At 38.2% G+C, this 20,485-nt stretch overlaps 2 protein-coding genes across 4 annotated transcripts in view; one reads left to right on the forward strand and one right to left on the reverse strand.

Annotated features, from left to right (window-relative positions):
- The first annotated feature begins 4,372 nt into the window (after window positions 1-4,372).
- The window catches only part of LOC149258894 (uncharacterized), a 42,176-nt gene continuing 26,063 nt past the window's right edge, over window positions 4,373-20,485 (forward strand). For 2 of the 3 annotated variants that reach the window (XM_089416651.1, XM_089416662.1), the window contains exons 1-3: window positions 4,374-4,890; window positions 4,998-5,129; window positions 5,912-5,982. In XM_089416651.1, the coding sequence (XP_089272777.1) occupies window positions 4,645-4,890; window positions 4,998-5,129; window positions 5,912-5,982 (449 nt within the window). In that variant the 5' untranslated portion in view covers window positions 4,374-4,644. Of the gene's footprint in view, window positions 4,891-4,997; window positions 5,130-5,911; window positions 5,983-20,485 lie in introns of all 3 variants that reach the window. The other variant, XM_089416655.1, reaches the window with a different exon arrangement.
- Window positions 11,823-14,650, reverse strand: LOC149258895 (uncharacterized). The gene is made up of 2 exons (XM_089373697.1): window positions 13,462-14,650; window positions 11,823-13,281 (listed from the first exon to the last, which is right to left on the reverse strand). The coding sequence occupies exons 1-2, from the start codon at window positions 14,596-14,598 to the stop codon at window positions 12,196-12,198; spliced, it is 2,223 nt and encodes a 740-aa protein (XP_089229823.1). The 5' UTR covers window positions 14,599-14,650; the 3' UTR covers window positions 11,823-12,195.

Genomic DNA, 20,485 nt, shown 5'->3' on the forward strand with positions numbered 1-20,485 from the left:
CTATGATGGCCGGCTGCAACCAGTTGAAAGGTCTGTAAATCTATTTCCTAATGCACATACAGGATGACAACTCTCTGGCATTAAAATAACAGAAACCTGCATACACACTCAATGATACATACTAGATTTTAACACAGAGGTGGGATGACAACCCCTCTAATGCTAAACATCAAGAGCACATGAAAAATGCATAACAGGCACAACCTGGAACAAAGACAAAGTGGAAAGTGACCAATTAACAGCAAAAGAAGCTTGCATTAGCTGAAAATGAAGACCAGACGCTGCAGGTATCACAGTAGTTACAGTCTCCAGAAGTTGAATTTTACATCAAAACAATATCCATCAACCCTGATTACATCTGTGTTCTGGGTATATATAGAGTTTGTTTACAAAGATATGCTGCTGTGCTATGCGTGGAGGGGTCATAATTGACCACCAACCACATTAACTCTCTGATGGAGTCTCTGCTATGATCTGCTGGCTTTAATGGACAAATTGACCTTTTCTGTAGTTCAGCGGTCCTTCTCTAAGCAGGTGGAGTGTTGACTGAAAGAAGCCCCATAACTGATTAATGCTTTGATCTGCTCGAGGCCGTCCTTTTTCTTCTCGGCCATCCTCTCCCTTAAATACAGTTGTTGAGGATTTACTACGCAAAGTGCTGGATTCTGGCCTTCTTCCTCCGTCGGGTACACTGGACAAGCTATGGACATGGCAGTATGGTGGAGGCGTGCATATGACGAGAATAACTAGAAGAACGACGGAGATCGAATCGGAGGGAGCTATCGGGAGGAAATGTGGACGGAGAAAAGAGGGCTGTTGGATCTGGACGCGGTGAATCTGACGGTTAACAGGAGCGGAAGATACGCAGGCGATAACGAGCGGGGAAAGGGCAGGATGGTGGTAAGTGCTTTCCCCGCACAACTTATGGAGGAGGGCGGTATCCGTATGTGGGGGTGCGATGCGAGTCAGCGAGTGACGCGTGTCGGATGTGATGGCAGGGAAACCGCTTTCCCCGCGGGTAGCTTGCGCGAACGAGAGGAATGACCACCGTTGATCACGCGACGGACGGTCGGATGGCAGACAACGTGCACGAGGTTTAGATCGGGGCGATTAACGACGGAGGAGCGATCGCAGAATCGCATCGACACTAGATAAGGGGGGCGACTTTATAATGATTTATGCGATTTGCCGATTTACAATGAGGGAAAAGGGACTTAAGAAAGGCGCATGGTCATATGACCGTTTGAACTCGACGCCCGGGGGCTAAGGAAATATGGTCTTTAATGAATTTCAGGGGGCTTTTAAATGGGAAATGCAGAGGTTTTATGGAAGAAATAGAGATAATGGGGCTAGGAGAGTATGAGGAAATTGAAGAAGGAGAAGGTAGATGACTGCTGCGAGCTCCCTTTCAGCATAAACCCACCACCAGACTCGAATTTGACCTTCAAATGTTGAAGTTTATAGCGAAGCTAATATGGCCATCGTTGGTCATCAAGGGATCTTTGTGTGCACAAATGTTCTTGGAATTAGAAATTGAAAGAGTGGTAAGGATGTCAACAAAGCTTTTGTTGAAATGTCAAAAAGAGATACTCTTTGGGGGTATAGTAAGGCTCGCAAAGTGTTTGACAAAAATCACTAACCAGTGTTGGAGTCGGCAATGAAAGGAGTTGGGGAACTAGATCAACAAAAAATTCTGATTTTTGTTTAGTCCATGTCTGGAGAGTCCCTTTGCTTTACGGTCATAGAATCAAATGTCATGGTAATGCTGGTTAACAACATTCAACAATGGACGAAGATCCCTGTGGGAGAGAGGAATTTCATCAATGGAGGTAGGCAACTGAAGATGCAACAAGGTCTCAGAGATTATGGAATGAAGAGGGATGCCACTATCTCTATAGTGGCAAGCTTGAGTTGAGGTAGCAAAGGAGATGGGTCCTATTCGACATCAAAACCCTTGTCATTTAAAGATGTCCTTAAGCCAACCTCCAGCTCTCAAACACCAAAGAATCTCTTAGGTCAAGCTTTCATGGTGGAGCATTCAACGAACACCCCATTGATCAAGGTGAATGAGATATTAACAATGATGAAGGTAGTAGATTATAAATCATGGGTGATTATATGTTAGTTCAATGGTTTTTAGTCTCTAGTTGTTGCTCTCCTAGACTGGGTTCATCATAACTGGTCCCATAATTTAGAGCTGCTATTTCCTTCAGTCTTCAAAGATCTTGAAGATTGATAGAGGGTTTTCAACCAAGGGCCCTGGGCCCGAGTGGGTCTTTCAATTCAACCATGGTTTATGGAATTTAACCCTATTTCCATGAAAGATTTGACTACTCTAGTTTTGGTAAGGCTCCCAAACTTACTCCTCTAATGGATTCGGCCAGACATCCTTGGAAAAATTGGTGATTCAATTGGTCGCTTCATCAAAATAGACAACAAAATATTGGCTAAAGGTTTCATCACATTCATCCATATATGTGTTGAACTGGATATGAGTGAAGGATTACCAAATAAAATTATTCTCAAGTGAGCTGGCAAGGAATATTCTCAACCTTTGGACTACAAAAACACTTTAAGGTGCAGAGTTTCTCAACATCCAGGTCATCTTCAGAATGCTTTCCCTTACTCAATTGGGTCACTCGATTCCCTCGAGCAGAGGAAAATCAATCGCGGATGGAGGGATCAAAATGCTGCATCAATTCAAGCACCCGACAAGTCAAAAGGAATGTTCTCAATATCAAAAATCAACCTCAAATACCTCATATTTTCTTGATCTAGAGCACACTCATGTGGCATCGCCACATCCCTCAGCAAAGGAGAATCTTCAGGAAAAGGATCATGAAAGAGCACCAACAATAATCATGTCTGCAAGCAACAAGCATCATCTCACCCATGAGTCTGACAACTCAAACAACGATAAAGAAATTCCATGCTCCGTTGAACCGGAAGAGATGAAACTCTCTCAAAACAATGAGGATATGGTCTTATCCTCAATTCTAACTGATAACTTTGTAGGTTGGGTAGATGTTCGTAGGAGAAAGGGGAAAAAGAAAAACCCATGAACAATTCTGGTGTGTAACACTAAAAATGTTGAAGATGTTCTCTAAGGTTTTTAGCTTCTTGATGTAATTTGCTTTTCTTAGTTAATAAAATTTAATTTACGAAAAAAAGACATTTTGGTCTAATATATTTTTTTAGTCTATTTTGTTTAAAAATTAGTTAAAAATGTGGGAAATTATAATTTTATTATGTTTATTTTGTTTGAAATTTGTGAAAATCATAATTTTAAATCGTTGAGTAGATTTTTTTTAGGATCGAAGAAATTTTCCGGTTAAGAAGATTTTCCATTTAAGATTCAATTAAACATTGTGGAAATCATAGTTTTAAGGTATTCAATTTGTACAATTCTAGTGCCTTAAGGGTTTTTAGGTCCCTGAATCCATTTTTATATCTAAAATTGAAATTTAATCGTGATCTCACTAGGAATAATGTTGCCAATAAAAGCCCAAAACATTGCCTCCTTGACAACACCTATAATATTTTCAGTCCTTATAAGATATACATAGATTAGAATAATAATATTTAGTGGAGTAATGCTAGGTTCTAGCTCGAATGGTTGGCATCACGATTTATTCTTCCCTCCATCCAAGTTTACTTCATGCAAAGGGACATGTTAGCCCTTTGTGATAAGGTTAGAATGGTAAACAACCCTTGGATAGAGGTTCAGACCCTTGGTGTGTCTGAGGACGCCTTTACCCTAGCTAAGTCATAAGTTCCTTGTTACATGAATATAAGTTTACACTCTTGGTGTGCCTTCAGAATCCTTGGCCCATGCTAAGTCACAAGTTTCATTTTACATAGGCTATTGACACAATGACAATTAACTTTGAACTTGGATCTTGCCCAAAGGGCTTGGATCAAATGGTGAAAAACAAAAAGTTTTTAACTATTAGGCAAGGTTCAATTCTCATGAGAGCTTAACTTAGAGCCATAAGGTTGAATGTGTGGTTGCACCCAAATATACATATTAAATAGTTTTGTGACCCCAAAATACATATTAAGTGGATCAAAATTCCATTGACGCAATCCTAAGTCTTCTAAGTAACAAACCTACCAATTCCCATAATAATAATAAGAAAAACTAACCTCAATAATCCTAACAGGTTATAAAATACTAATTCTTTTATTTAAAAAAATAATATAATATATAAAATACTGATTTTTCTATTTGAAAAAAAAAATAATATAAAATCGAGTAAACTTATGGACATGGATATACCTCACAAATTATAAAACACTAATTCCTCTATTTAAAAATAATAATTTAATACACAAAATACTGATTCCTCCAAAAATAGAGTCAATATTAATATACCAGTTTCTTTCATCAAGGGTTTATGCTTATTGGGTCAAGAAGCGGCCGGTGAAGTGTCCAACAATTTACGATTCAGTCTTTCTGGAAAATCACGAAGGTGGACTGTGCACTAAAGTTGAGGAGGATTGTCTATATATGGTTAACCAGACAAGCCAACAACACCATATATAGTCACATCATCCGTTCCTCGCTGCTTATGCACATCCCAATCCAAGTTTTCGATTTTGGTATAAATCAGGAGCTCAGTGTAGTTTAGTTTCTGGGTGGCAATGGCGAATGAAGATTCCAAAAATTATCTGAAACTGAAATCTCATCACAGAATCACAGATCTCCCTAAATCGTCTCCAAAATTAGGAGCAGCTCCATCAAGCAAGAGTCCAAAACCAACACCACCACCGTCATCTTCATACCAAGTCAAGCCAGCGGATGCCTTTAAAAAATCGACAGGCATTGATAATTCTAAGAAACCTACTGCTTATGATGTCAAGCCCAAGTCGTTTTCTGTGAAGGAGGAGGTATTTCTCTGCCAAATTTAGATAGATCCACAAAGAACATAATGTTTTAGGTTTGTTTCCGGGAGGTTGATTATTGTCTGTACTTGTTGTTTTTAATTGGAGCGAAGGTCAAAATATCTGATAAAGTGAAAGAAGTTAGCGGCCAGGCTAAGAAAAATATCAGTCCAAGCAAACCCAAGGAGAAAACAGTGAAGAAGGTTTACTCATTACCGGGACAAAAACATGATCCTCCAGAGGAGGTAAAACTTTTTCCTGCCATTTGGTTTACTTGCGTTTTTATTGAACAAAAGGTTTACCCATCAGAGAAAATCTCTACCTTTTACTTTACAAGTGTGTATGGTTTATAATTTCACATGTATGTTTTTTATTTAATTTTTTCCTATGGTTAATTTTTAAATAAAATTTCCTTTTTTTTAAATTTGCTTAAAAACATGCCTCGAGCATGGTTGCGGTACTGCATAACAATGACTTTCTTTGATGGTTTTCTGGAACAAAATTTCCACTTTTTTAAAATTTTATTTTGGAAGTTGCTTCAAGAACATGCCCAGAGGGTTTGAATGGCAACACTGGATAACAATAACTTCCTTTGTTGGTTGGTGTTGGGCTGTGGTTCAGCAGTAAATCCACTAGAATTTATCTCAAGTGGCCCAGGTTAGGTCTCCACGTTTCTGTGAATTTGCACCCTTTCTCATCTATGCGGGAATCCCGTAATGACACGTCTCAGAAGATGGACCTTACTCTGCCAGGAAAAAAAGGAGTTATGTAAAAAAAAGGACTTACTTTGACTTATATGCCAGGTTAAACCACAGCTACAATGAAACCTTAGTGGGCGGTGTATTACTTCTTACTTTACTAGTGAACCGAGACACCATTAGCTACAATTATTTAAAATTTTGCCCGTTATAAAAAAAAAATGTTTTATCTTTTTCCTTGGGGGTTTCAGAAAAGCATATATAATTTTTAGTATTTTGGAAGCTATCAGGATAGAATTAATAACTTGTTTATTGTATGGTTTGTGCAGAGGGATCCGTTAAGGATATTTTACGAGTCCTTGTATGAACAGATAGCTACGAGTGAAATGGCCACAATTTGGTATGAAAGCTTCCGATCTCACACCCCAGATCCACCAAATAAAATGAGAAAGAGACAGATAGAAAATGACTCTGGTTTTGGTAGCAATATTATAATTTGTATTTAGCTTTGGTGGGCTGCTTCTTGTTCAAGGATTCTAGTCTGAGACCCAAATGCTTGATTTGTTTCTATTCTGTTTAGATTGATGCTCTGGAAACTTTGTTCTATTTGTTATATTTTACTCCATTTGTTATATTTTAATTTTTAAGTGCTACATTTGTTTCCAACTGGAAAAAGATTTGGCTTTGCATTGTCTTGGTTGCAATTATTCACCTTTCTGACAGCGTTTGGGAATATAAATAGGTACTCGAAACCAACTTTTTTTTCGCAAAAAATCATAATTTTCATTAAAAGATGAAAATTACATTCTGTATATACGCCCCAGGGGCATTCCAGTATCTTGGCTTATAGCCCTTCAAAAAACAAAAATCTGGCGTCTGCAATGCCCATGCTCATCATAACCAAAACTGATAACGAACCAATACGTATATCCCTGTGTATGGGAGTTGAAACAAAAAAGCAGAACATAGTATAAGAGAGTTTGTCATCAAAGTATGCAACAGTCAAAAATAAATTAAGGATGCCGTAAGATGCCTTCATTAAAAGGCCTGAGAAAATATGTCTGTGTGCAGTCCTCTATCTGCTCAGATATCCTCCAAGATCCCATGTCCTGCAAAGCACCTTCTTTGGATAGGATGTCTGCCTGAGAGTTCCGCTCCATGTAAATGTGACATACAGAAATATGATCTAAAGCATGCTTAATATGGAGAATCTCTTCAGCAATAGGAAGAATTGTGTGTCTGTGACATCTCTGCACCCAATTGAAAATATTGACTACCATCTTAGAATCCCTGAAGACCTGGATAGATCTATGTTCTTTTTCAACAGCGAAAAGGAGAAGCAGCTTTAATGCCATGAATTCCGCATAATTGTTTGAGCCCTTGTCAAAACCGACTTGATTATGAAAAACATGGTGTTGATTCATGTAGCGAATAAACCCACAACCACATGAGCCATTTTCAAGGGCTGCTCCATCAAAATATAAATAAGCCCATGGATAGGATTGATCAATGACTTCAGCCAGAATGGACTGATCAGGAACAGAAGAAACAACTGAAGGAATAAGGGAGTAGATGGCTGAAACCTTTGCAGCAACCTGCTCGGGAACTGAAACCTTCTCATTAAATATAGATTTGTTTCAAGCAAGCCATAAACCCCAGCAAACAAGTGGGGAAATGTTTCGGAATGGCTTGAAGTTTGCCTGCTCCCACCAACTAAGCCAGGCTGCTGAAAATGATTCACCCTGCCATTGAAGACCACATGCAAGAGATTTTTTACACAAGGCCCAGACTTGTAGTGTGAAATCAACTTGCTTGTGTTAGATATAGAGAATATATTTAAATTTTAGATAACGTGTTTAATCAACAGACTAAAAGAAGTACAAAACGATTTTACTTTCATTTTTATTCATACAAGTAATTATTAGATGTTTTTCTAGCCCCTGAATTGAGAATGGTTGGTCAATGATAACAGACAGCATGGACTAGCTATCAAACCACATAACTACCCACAAAATATCATGGATACTAGGCTATTATTCTCAACACTGCCACTACTTATACCCACACCAAAACAACGCCTTACATTCAGTCAACTTTTAGTTCAAGGGAGAGCTTGTAGGTTTTAACCCTGTATAGAAATTATCTGCAAACAAATTCTTAAAAACATAAAATATACAATGGCAAGAAACACAACACATACACAGAGATTTTCCTCTGGATCCAAAAACTGGGACTATCAGATTGATTTTTCATTATGTTCCTTTCAATGTTACAATACACATATATATATATATGCCGAAACATCCGTAAACCCCAATCCATTAACCCTGGATTAGAACATAACCGTAGTTCCCTTGACCAGATTTACAAAATACCATGGGCAGAAAACCATTATGTCCAAAAGCATGTGCGAAATCTATGGACAAAACCATAGGTAGGTCCGCCCACCTAATATAGGGTCCTCAACACTTTTATCTTCTTCTCTGTTTGATTTTCCACCAGAGTCTTAAATTCTTTAAACCTGTGAAAGACTTCAGATTTCTTTGTGAGGAAATATATCCATGTATTCCTTGAGAAGTTATATATAAATGATACATAGTACACAGACTTACCCAGTGATGAAACCGACATAGGTCCAAACACATCACTGTGCACAAGCTCTAATATCCCTTTCGCCCTCTTAGCACCAAAGGGGAAACTCACCTGATTCTGTTTCCCATATACACAATGTTCACAGAAATCGAAATCTAGAGAGCAATTAGACATACCTTCTACCATACCATTACCATGAAGTATTTGAAGGTCCTTCTCTCCAATATGTCCAAGCCTTTGATGCCATAGCATGGTCTTTTCTCCAGAGACCACAAGGTTTTCTACTCCACTTTCAGGAACCACAAAACTGTTGCACTCATCAATAACAGTGCTACCTAGAAGCTTGTATAGAGTTTCAATCCGAGCTTTCCGCATCAATATCAGTGCTCCCCAAACCATGTTGTAGGTATCTTTCTTGAACACTATTTTTACACCTACATCATCCATCTTGTTTACAAAAATTAGATTTTTGGCCAATGCCAGAATATGCAGAACCCTCAAAAGTGTTTTAATCCTTCCACCTTGCAACTTCAACTTGACTTTCCTTGTTCGGCGATTCTCCTATCATCTCCTAAGAAGACATCACCACTATCATATTTCTCATACTCGCAGAACCACTCCCTATGGGGAGTGAAGTGAAAGGATGCACCTGAGTCAATCAACCATGCCTCATGATCTACATGTGTATTTGAAGAAAAAGCCAAGTACACATCCCCACCTTCATCTGAAGTGGTTTTCGCCTTTGTAGAAGGAGCATCATCAGATCCCTTTTCTTTCTCAGGAGCTTTAGATCTACAATCATTTTTGAAGTGTCCTTCCTTTTCGCATTTCCAGCACACCTTTACAGGTTTTCCTGAAGATTTAGATCTCCCGCTAGATTTAGATCTCCCACTTGAGGACTTATTCTTGTTTCTTTTTTGGGACCATCCTCATACAGACAATGCATCACCATTCCGACCCTCCATATTTTTCTGTCTCATCTCCTCTGACAACAAGGATGAGACTATTTCATCAAACTGCAAGGTAGTTGTATTGCTACCTATTGCAATTTGCAACAACCAGACTATCCCTCGAATTTGGTAGAGAACACAACAAACTGATGCACTTATCTTTACCTAGAATTTTAATATCAACATATGACAATTGGCTTAGCACAGTATTAAAGGTGTTCAGATGCTCTGTCACCGAGTCTCCATCCTTCATTCTCAGGTTATACAACTTTTTTCGCAGGAAAAGTTTATTCACCAGAGACTTAGATTGATACAAAGTCCCTAACTTGTTCCACAAAGTCTTCGCCAAATCTTCCCTTGATACATTCAGCAATACTGAATCTGATATACACAACTGTATTGTGCTCTTTACTTTCCGATCCAACTTCTTCCAGTCTTTATTGGACATTGCTGTTGGTTTAGTACTCGGATCTACCAGATCCATTGATCTTTATCCACTAGCAGATCCTCCATCTTGAGTTTCCACAACTCAAAACTTTGACCATTAAATTTCTCGATCTCTATCTTTCCACTGCTCGCCATCTTCTTTCACCACAAGAATCGATCCTGCAAATCTCCCACAAAACATGGTCTACAACAGGCCCGAGCAAAACCCCTCAGCAGCAAATGCGTCCCCTTGAAGCTGAAACAACTTTGATATCAAATGTAGGTTTTAACACTGTACAGAAATTATCTGCAAACGAATTCTTAAAAACAGAAAATATGCAATGGTGAGAAACACAAAACAAATACACAGAGATTTTCCCCTGGATCCCAAAACCGAGACTATCAGATTGATTTTTCATTATGTTCCTTTCATTGTTACAATACATATATATATACGCTGAAGCATCCATAAACCCCAATCCTTTAACCCTGGATTAGAATATAACTTTAGTTCCCTTGACCGGATCTACAAAATACCATGGGCAGAAAACCATCATGCCCAAAATCATGTGCGAAATCCATGCAACCCCCCCTTACCGGGGGGCTGCGGCCCCGAACCCCGTGTAGAGGGGCTACGCCCCCTTTACAAACTCCCCGACAGGGGGGCTGCGGCTCCCCTTGTGACCCCCCCGCTGCTCTGGCCACCTCACCTCTAACCCCACTTCACACCTAGGGCTAGTCGTGGAAAGAATATAACACACACTCAACAAAGCTTTGGTAAAAATATCTGCTACCATGTCTTCTAAAATGCCAAATTGAAGTTCCATTTGATGATAACGTTCTTTCATAGAAAAAAATGATGTATATCTATGTGTTTTTTCTAATAAAATCCTGGATACATTGTGATTGCAATGCAATTTTGATGGTTGCATTGTAACACCACAGGATCAACTGGCTTTTCTCCAACCTCTGCTAGTAGCTTTTCATGACCAACAATCTGCTTTAGTGCTTGACAGAGCAACACTATACTGCCTCTTACCACACCATGACAGTGCTCCATTGCAAACATAAAAGCAATGACCTGTGCTGGACTTATTGCCATCAGTATTATCTATCCAATCAGATTCAGAGAACCCTGAAAACTATTGAAGTTCTTCACTATGAGTCCCAAGATCAACTTATTCTTTCAATATCACAAAACTGCATCACTGTTTGCTATTCTGGGGAACATGGATCTGCCATTTACCATTTGATTAAACTTACTGTGAATGCATATCTAGTCTAATGCAGATACATGAGGATTCACTAGAGCATTTTGACTAGAAACCTGTTTCATATTTAAATTCTGTTTATCATTTAAGGGTACAGCCTTTGTGAGTTTAAGATTTACATACATTCCTAGCCCGCTCATCCTTTCACCCCATTTTCTCCACAAAGGGGGGTCCAGGTTAGCTCACATGTGACTGCTTCTTATGGATATAGCCCTGTTTCCAACCAGCCCACCGCCTTGTTTGCTAATCTCCTAACACGTGCAAACTGATAATCCACAAAGAACACTCCTTCTGGATAGCCACTTTCTATAAGGAACTCATGGATTTCTTATTAATCATATCTGTTATCAATTTTGAGTTGCCTATGAAGATGATTTAAGCTTAGTTCACACGACTGCTTATGGGTATATCTTGGTTTGTCAACCAATCCACGATCTTGTTGGCTGGTCTCCTAACATGTACAAATTGATAATCCTTTTTGTCCAAAGAAAAAATTGAGTAATTTTATTAGAGGCAACAAAATTACATGAGCTGAATACCATGACTGGTATTTCAGGCTACCCTTTTGTGTCAAAATCTGAGGGGACTAAGAGGTCTGTTCTTATAGGAGAGCTGGCTGATTGTGAGAATACCGGATAAGGGACTTAAGAATCAAGATCCAATGCTAAGTTACCAGAAAACGGATACGGGAACGGATACGGGTACGGGGTTTGAAACGGATACGGCAAATTTTCAAAAAATCTGGATACGATACGGCAGGAAACGGCACATAATAAATATATAAAAATTTAAAATATATATATATATATATATATATATATATTAAAAATAAAAAATTCATATTACCATTCATATTTCAGAATCTAAATTTAAATTATCTATGATCTATCATGATTGATGATTGATGATTCATCATCATCATCATCAATTGATTCAATTCAAGTTTCAAGTTTCAAACTTTCAACATATGCCATATGGCATAAACATTCAACATTGCCATCATCATTAACGATTATTCTAACATTCATGATTCAAGTTTCAAGTTTCAACATATCATCAGAGTCTCAGACATCAAGTTTTTGTTTCAAATTTCAAACAATGTTTATCAACATGACAAACATCAAGTTATCAACATGACAAGTTACAAATTACAATTTACAAACTTACACAAACACCATCATTACCAAAATTAATAATGCATACTAATTACTACATACTATGATAATGAAAGTACAAATTTCAAAATGAACTATGACTGGCAGTCGTACTATCATAATATCATTACTCATAAAGTCATAATTCATATGGTTGTTCAAAACTTAAAAGTTTAAAAGTTAAAAGTTAAAAGTTAAAACACCATCATAAATTACAAATTTACATATCATCAAATATGTCTTCATTCATGCCACTATAATGTTCCACTTCCACATCCTCTCTAGAAGTGGCACTGGGAGTGGGAACATTGCTTCCATGTCCACTTGAAGATGCACCTATTCCCAATGATGGCTCCGAATCAAACAAACTCATGTGAGACATGGCATTCAATGTCATATCCAAGTCAGGCAACTCTGGTTCCACGTCCCATAATTTGTTGGGCCCAAATTTGTATTCATCTCTCTTGTGTGACAGAAGGCGAAGGTTTGAATGAATATACACTAGTTCCTCAGCCTTCTTAGAGCCCAATCTATTTCGCTTCACTGAATGGATGAAGCCGTATGTACTCCAGTTCCTTTCTGCTGAAGAAGAACTAGCAACCTGTGACAAGACCTTGATGGCCAATTTTTGGATATGTGGAAGTGCCCCACCATAGAAGTTCCACCACTCAATTGGACTTAATCTGCTCTTGTCCCGCATACAGTCAATATCACAACCCCAACCCTCCGATCCCACAAAATGAGAAAACTGTGCACGAATCCGAAGCCCAATTTCAGGATCTACAAAAAGCTTTCTAAAAGCATTTTTAAATCCTTCTGCAACTTCTGGGTCTTTGTTTGGTGCGCTTCTTTCTGGATCACGTAGCAACTCTGCAGCATAATATTTTGGATTCAGTGCATAGGCTAAAAGGTGCAATGGAGTGGTCATCTTGTTCCACCTTTTGGTCAATATATCTTTTACTTCTCTGTAAAAGATTTCATCTGGGTCATTCTCCTTGGCATTTATAACCAACCTTATCTTCTCTATCATGGAATCAATGCCCTCATACACCTCTCCCAGATTAGGCATATCTGTGTCAAACATACGGAGCAAATCCACAATTGGCTTAGTAAATGCCAAGAGGTACTCCACCTTATCCCACCATTCATCATCAACAACCAACCGTTTCATTGCTTGTGCTCTATCAGATTGGGATTGCCTCCATTGATTCCAAAGAGAACTACATACCATTGATTGTAATGCATCTTTCACCTGCATGAGCCTTGTTAAGACTATGATGTGAGAAGCAAATCGAGTCTCAGCAACCTGCAGGTGTCAAATTGCCAATGTTTCAAATTTCAATCAATTTGAAAATCAAAAATCATAATTTGAATCAAATTTGAAATTATTTGATTGAATAACCTATTATGATTCATCAATTTAGATATTTGAATTTAGAGTCAAATATTTAATAAACTTTAAACTTTAAAGTTTAAGTATATGTACCTTAAGCAGCTCCAACTTAGCAAATTCCCTGTAGATGCCTTGGGACATGTGGTGGTTTGTGATAAAGGCTTGAATTTCTTTTGCCTCTTCAAATATTTTTCGAATCCACTCAATTTGCTTCCCCAACTTGCTCAACATGAGGTTCAATGAATGCACAGCACAAGGGGTCCAAAAAATGTGCTGATATTTGCCTTCAACAATTAGGCCTGCTGCTCTACACACCGTTGCATTGTCAGTTATTACCTGTACAACATTTTCAGGCCCCACCAATTCAATTGCTTCAATCAAGATGTTAGCAATGAATTGAGAATCTTTCACCTGCCCCTCACAATCCACTGCCTTCAAAAACATTGCCCCATGTGGGCTCTGAGCAATCACATTGATCAAAGGCCTATTTCTTTGATCTTTCCATCCATCAGAAATGATGGACACCCCTGAAATGAGCCATGAATCACGAATGGGGGCTAATTTAGCCTCCAAATCTAACTTTTGAGCACTCAACAATGTGGTGCGTATCTTCTCATACCCAGGGCTCTTGTACCCTCTTGGGGCTTCAGTCAAACATTTTACCATCTTTGCCCAGTAAGGAGATCGCACAAGGTTAAAGGGAAGGCCATTTGCATAAATGCATTGGGCTACAGCTGCATCTGCTATCTCTCGAGCATCATTATTAAAACTCTTCTCAAGCGGTCCCAAATTTGACCGCTTTGACCCAACATTTGCATGAGAATAAAGTGGAGGCTTTGAGACTGAGTGTTTTAAATAGGAGACAGGATTTGCTTCATTTGCTTTAGCATCTGCCTCTTCTTGTTCTCTCTGATATTTTGCAATTTTTACCTTGCTTAAACCATTTCCATCTTTCCCATTCTCTTTAGGTGGGCCACTACATATTCGAACCCCTTGGTTTCTTAACCCAAGCAAATGTGCTTTAACCCGTGTGTATGACCCCTTAAACTCCTTTTTACACTCACTGCAAACCCATGCCAATGATCCACCTCCTTGGATCTTCCCAACAGTAGTGACATATTTCCAAAGTGGTGACTTTGGATCAAATTTCTGGGTTGTTTCAGCGTCATGTGCCACTTCCTCTGCCTCATGAATGGCTGAACTTGAAGTTGCCATGAATGATGATGACATTCACTGAAGTCTGAAACTGAAAAAAGAAAATTGACAAATATATTATATCAGTCTTCAAGTTCAGAATCCAGATATGTATTTTACTATTTAAAAAAATTTATTTGGTCATTTCTGGATGCTAATAAAATTATGTCATCATTTATTTATAAAATTATACGCCTTTCTCTTTACTCTGTTTCATAATGACAGCGAACATTGAACTTTGAAGCAAGAAGTTAGAAGTTAGAACTTAGAAAGTTAGAACACTGTTCTTAGAACAACAGCCACTGTTGGGGAAACACTGGGTGTTCTGTTTACAGTTACACTGTGTAATAATTAATTGAAGGTGGCTTCCTAGTTCCTAGGACCTACACTGTACAGCCAGCTCCATGGCCTATTGGAGTCTGGAGTCTGGACATTGCTGGTAAATTCCAATTTTAATTTTAGACATTGCAAAAGTACAAATGATACATAAAATAAACATTTAAATTTTAATATTTTATACAGAATATTAGGTTCAGAACAGTCATTATTTATACAGGTAACAGAATATTAGGTTCAGAACAATGCAATCATTAGAAGACTGTAAAGTTTAAAACTTTAAACATGCTCTAGAGTCTAAACTGCACATTATTAGTAGAATCATCACAGGGATATTCTCTGCATAATTTTCTGAGATAGAAAGCGGATTACACTGTTACAGTGAAGATCAAGAAGGCAGAACTTCGGTGATATATCACAGTAAATGTTTCAGACTTAATAAGTTTGGTGCTATGATGCTATCACACTGCACAGTGATAAGGGTTCAGATTCTCAAATGAAGCCATCTCTGTGATTCAAATTTTCTACATGTGGATATGAATCCTATGAGTATGAAGCTAGATCCAATGGTCCAAGTTCCATAGAAGCTAGATTGAAGGACTACAAACTTACAAAGAGCTGATTGATCATTGAACACACATCTCAATCAAGAAGACAAAGGCACTAAAATTTTGTGGAGCCATGAATTGCAACTTAATTGCATAGAGACACTATGTTTTTGTGGGAATAATACATATGGCTTTATATCTCTGTTTTGGAAGGCTGGATCGAGTTCTGTCACACTTCTCCTAGTTTATAAATATGAAGCACTTCATATTATATCCAAGACGAAGAAGAATAAGGACTATTAAAGGATGAATTTATGAAAACAAAAGTTATAAGTGATCTCTGCCAACCCTTGCTTAAGTGGATAATAAGGCAGAAGTTTGCACTCAATATTCTTTGAGTTTGAGGTTTATACAAATCTCATGTGAGTCTGTGACACTATATGCGAAGTCCCTAAGCCTTAAGGCACTATGGACTGTATTGTATCATATCTGCTTCGAAGCCTGAAGGTATCCAAATTTGAAGTTTGTAGAAATACAAACCATATCAAGCCTCATCTCTGACATTCAAATTTAAAGAAAAAAAAGAACTAGTTTGAGCATGGAAGCCTGAAGCCTGAAGGTAATGATATCTCTTTGACAAATCAAAGCCTATTTGTGTTATACCAACCAATCAACACACGATAATAACACATCCAATGCAGGAGCATGAATTAAACACGCATTGACATGACTTCTCACCATAAGTAGACATTTTCAATGTATAACTATATTTTCATTTTTATGTGTTGATGGTTGTAGGTAAATGCCAAAGTGCATACCCTTGTGGTTGTAAGGCTGTAGGTAAACATTGTGTATTGCTGTTTTTGATTTGCACAGACCAAAGGGGATCACTGTAGCTAGTGATCCACACACATTCAAGCTTGTTCCCTATGCCAGTGACCCAATCTAAGGAGGTAATCAAGCTGTAGCAATGTAGCATGTGGTTTACACAAAGGCAAAGCACAAGCAGAGGGACCCTATCTCACAGATGGCTGATGTCAAATGTTGGACAGAGTTGGGACTTGGCAAATGATATCTGGGTGCTGTCACTAATTGAAGACAAAGTCAATTCTGTGACTGCGTATAGTTTCCCAGTGCTTAACCGACGGTTGATGAGCGAAGGGAATGCTAATTTTCAGCAGAATAATGAGATTTTCATGATGGAATTCACATGAGAATAGATTCAAAGGTAGGGCCGTAGGCATCATCTCTGTGACAAATCAAAGGTAGGCATCCGGATTTATTGACAAACCAAACTATTGTAGCCAAAAAACTTAAAAAGTTCTAAGGTAGCTACCATGTGAATGATATTTCATATTTCTCCCTTTAGTTATAATTACAATAAAAAAATTAAAAATCTGACGGAATGAGAAAAATATTTTTCAAAGAAGGGTGGGGAAAGTCTTGGAAAGTGACCAAAAAAGCAGTCGCACAGTTCACCATGACGAGGGAAACCAACCAACAATTACTAAACAGTGCGAACTTCGAAGTATTATATTACTATGGAACAAGGCCGAGTTCCTCTATACGCAATAAGAATCAATTATCAAAGACTAATTACGTGCGTGCAGCATCGTGTACCTTGAGGGCCGAGGCTTGTTCGATGCCGGCAGGAACCAGTCGACTACTCCAGACAGTGAAACTCAGAAGCCTGTTAAAACTTAAAACTCTCAACGCTCACTGCTCAGCGGCCGCAATCACTCACAGGAATCAGAAGTTAGAAGTAGCTGTAGAACTCGTCGTTTAGGGTAGTAAGTATAATAGGTTAGGTAAGATATTAATAGGGTGAACCGTGAACGAATTTGGAAAGCCCGCCAATTGAATTTAGACCGTCGGCTCTTGTTATTAAATCCGTTCCCGGCGGCCACGAAAAACAGCTAAAAACGTATTGAATTTCCCCAGATACGCATTCGATTTTTCAAAAACGTATTTAAATTTATCTGATACGTATTCGATTTTGCAGATGCGTATTGGAAATTTCGAAATACGTCTTCAATTTCTCTGAAACGTATCAGGATTTTTAAAACGGGACGTGTTCTCCATAAAAACGCCTGAAAAACGGCAAAAAATTTTCTGATACGTTTCCAAATCTTAAAAAACGTTTTTCGGCCGTTTTTCCGGCGTTTCTGGGCGTCATACGTTTCTGATACGGAAAACGGCGTTTCTGCCTGCAAGGGTGCCGTTTCCGGTAACTTAGATCCAATGATTACAACAACTCTTTTGTAGAACTAGGGGCCATCAGGTTTCCCGTATAATATCTTTTTACATATTTGTCAGAAAAGCAGAAACATCTTTATCTCCGTGCTTCAAACAGAAACTTAGAATTATAATCCTGTAGCATTCAAGAAATTTGCGGAATCTTCTTTGTAAAAAAATCTTTCCAGAATCTTCTTTGTAAAAAAATCTTTCACTAATTCATCATTGAAACAGAAAAGATCGTAAATCCAGGACTGGTGAAGATAAGAAGTTGTCCCTCGAAGAACTCTCTGACTCTCTTGTGAGAAAAAGAGGATTGCAGATCTTTGATATCATGGAACAGTGGCTGGAGCATGAAATTCCTTAGCACAGAATCGCCATTCATCCATTTGTTCACCAAAAATGAGTCCCTGGGAACTTGAATTAAAAATTGGGGCATTGGGATCTGCCCAGGGAATATAATCAGCCCCACTTTCTATCCTGAAAGGGAGATTGAGATTGTTGTTACCTTGCCAGCACCTCAATTTACTCATTTAAGAGACCAAACATGTCAATCTGTGGGAATTGAACCTGGGTGGGGAGGATAACAACTATTCTATACAACCATCCAAGCTAGACCCAATTGACAAATTGATAACCCTAAAACACTTGAATTGTTTTTTTCACCATTCCTTTTGGCTAGCCACTTCCCAAGAGTAAACCATGGATTTTTAATTAAGGATATCTGTTATCAACTTTGAGTTGCCTCTGAAGATGATTTTCTTGAACGCAACATTACACACCTCCATTATGTCTAGAATGTGGGCTTTAAATTTGGCCCTGTTTATTTGTTCCTTTCCCAACGAACTTAATAAACATTTAGCACATACCTGTGCTGGCCTACCCTCATGAACTTGGTAGGTTTGGGTTCCCCTTAGATGTTCCATCAAAAGTCATATTTATCCACCTCAGTTGTGGGTTGGGGGGTAGGGGTACGGAGGGGTCCATAGTTGTTTATCAAGTTTCAACTGTGGACCTTAACTGTTGTCCTTTATTGGAGTTCTTTTCCAATTGTATGATGAGGCAACAGTCGATTTCTTCATAATCTACCATTTCAAATTCAATGGATAGTTTTAAGCCTTCATCTATTTTAGCAATGTGAGATCTTTACTAATTAAGAGTGCATTATCAAGATACAAGGTGATGTTGATGATGTATTTTTCCTGAAATGTAACATAAACATTGGAAACTGCATCCCCCTTTTGCAACCCTTTGGCTAGGAGGAATGTATCAATTCTTCAATACCGGAGTGGGGGTGGGGTCAACAGTTGTTCATCAACTGTGTGCTTTTAACTGTTGTTCTTTATCAGAGTTCTTTCCCATATATATTCTGAGGCAACAATCTATTTCTTCATAATCACCATTTCAACTCCAGTGGATAGGTTTAGCCTTCATCTATTTTAGCAATGCGAGATCATTATTAATTAAGAGTGCTTTATCAAGATACAAGGTGATGTTGATGATGCTTTTTTATCCTGAAAGGTGTAAAAATTTCTCATTTCCCACCCCGGTTAGAGCCAGTTTCAGGGGGCAGAAGTACCTCCCTTGCTAAGGAGTGTTGATGTTTGTAGCTTGGGCAGGTACTTTTGCATAGGTCTAAGTGTTTAGGTGTGTAAAAGTTGCCCAAAGTCTCATTAGGACACTTGCTCAAGTATGAATAAGTTGCTATTGTAACTTAGCCCAATTTTAACTTAGGAACTTAGGAAAAGTAAAGAAATTTATTTTAGTGATTATGTTTTCAACTTTTCATCTCAATTGTTGATCTCAAATGAGGTGAGAACTAATCTCGATTGTCAATCACTTTGGAGATTAGGTTAGGGATTTGGTTCAATGTAAATCCATAAAAGCAAGGCTAAGGAGAGGAGAAAGACACATCATACAGGAGCACAAGATATTGAGAGAGGCATTCTAGTGTGTTGGCTCTAAGGAAAGTGCGAAATTGCATCATTGGATATCTAGATCAGCCAAGGAGATCTAGGACAAATTAAGGGTCTGGTAAACTTGATCAGATCTAGGGTATGTTGTAATTGTATTTTCTTCTATTGGGCCCTTATCCTAGGACGAGAGCCCAACTAGGTTTTGAGTTATTAATGAAGAACTATTGAATGAGCATAATTTGTATATGTTATTTGTGATTGAGATTGGTGTAATTTTGCTTATGCTAATTGTGTTAAGAACCCAGTTGTGCATTTATTCAATAGATCTATAATCTGCTAGGTTAATAAAGTGTTGGGTGCTAGGTTCACGTGAATTTAACAACATTTATTAGGCTTCCTATAACATTATCAAACAAACTAATAGAGGAGAATCCAAACTTGAACAATACTTTATGGAGGCATTGTGTTATGATACCAGGTTGCACCCTTTTGGAACTATTGATTGGAGGAATTCCACACCTATGCACATTCTACTAGAATGCCCTCTCTATTTCATGAAATTAATTAGGGGTTTTGAGTTGCCGATAGTACGGATCTACACCATAGCACATGATTTACAGCATCCTAGATCCAAGGAAATAGTTATAACAATTGTAAACCACTTTTTGGTGTGCTTTCTTTGGAGTTTGTTAGCCCTTAGAGGGAACTCCCTGGATCTTTTAACTATTTTGAGAACGTGGTTATTCTTTATTGATCTATTACTTGCTATTGTGGAGTGCTACCTTTATTGGTGATTTCATGGTATATATATGTTGAGTTGGACCATTCCTTAGTGCAATTTTGTTGGAGTCATCCCCTTATATGACTATATCATGGATCTTGAGCCTA

Source organism: Pinus tabuliformis, chromosome 6 (genome assembly GCF_031772625.1).
Source record: "Pinus tabuliformis cultivar Carrire ecotype Pingquan chromosome 6, CPIR1, whole genome shotgun sequence".
Lineage (NCBI taxonomy): Eukaryota > Viridiplantae > Streptophyta > Pinopsida > Pinales > Pinaceae > Pinus > Pinus tabuliformis.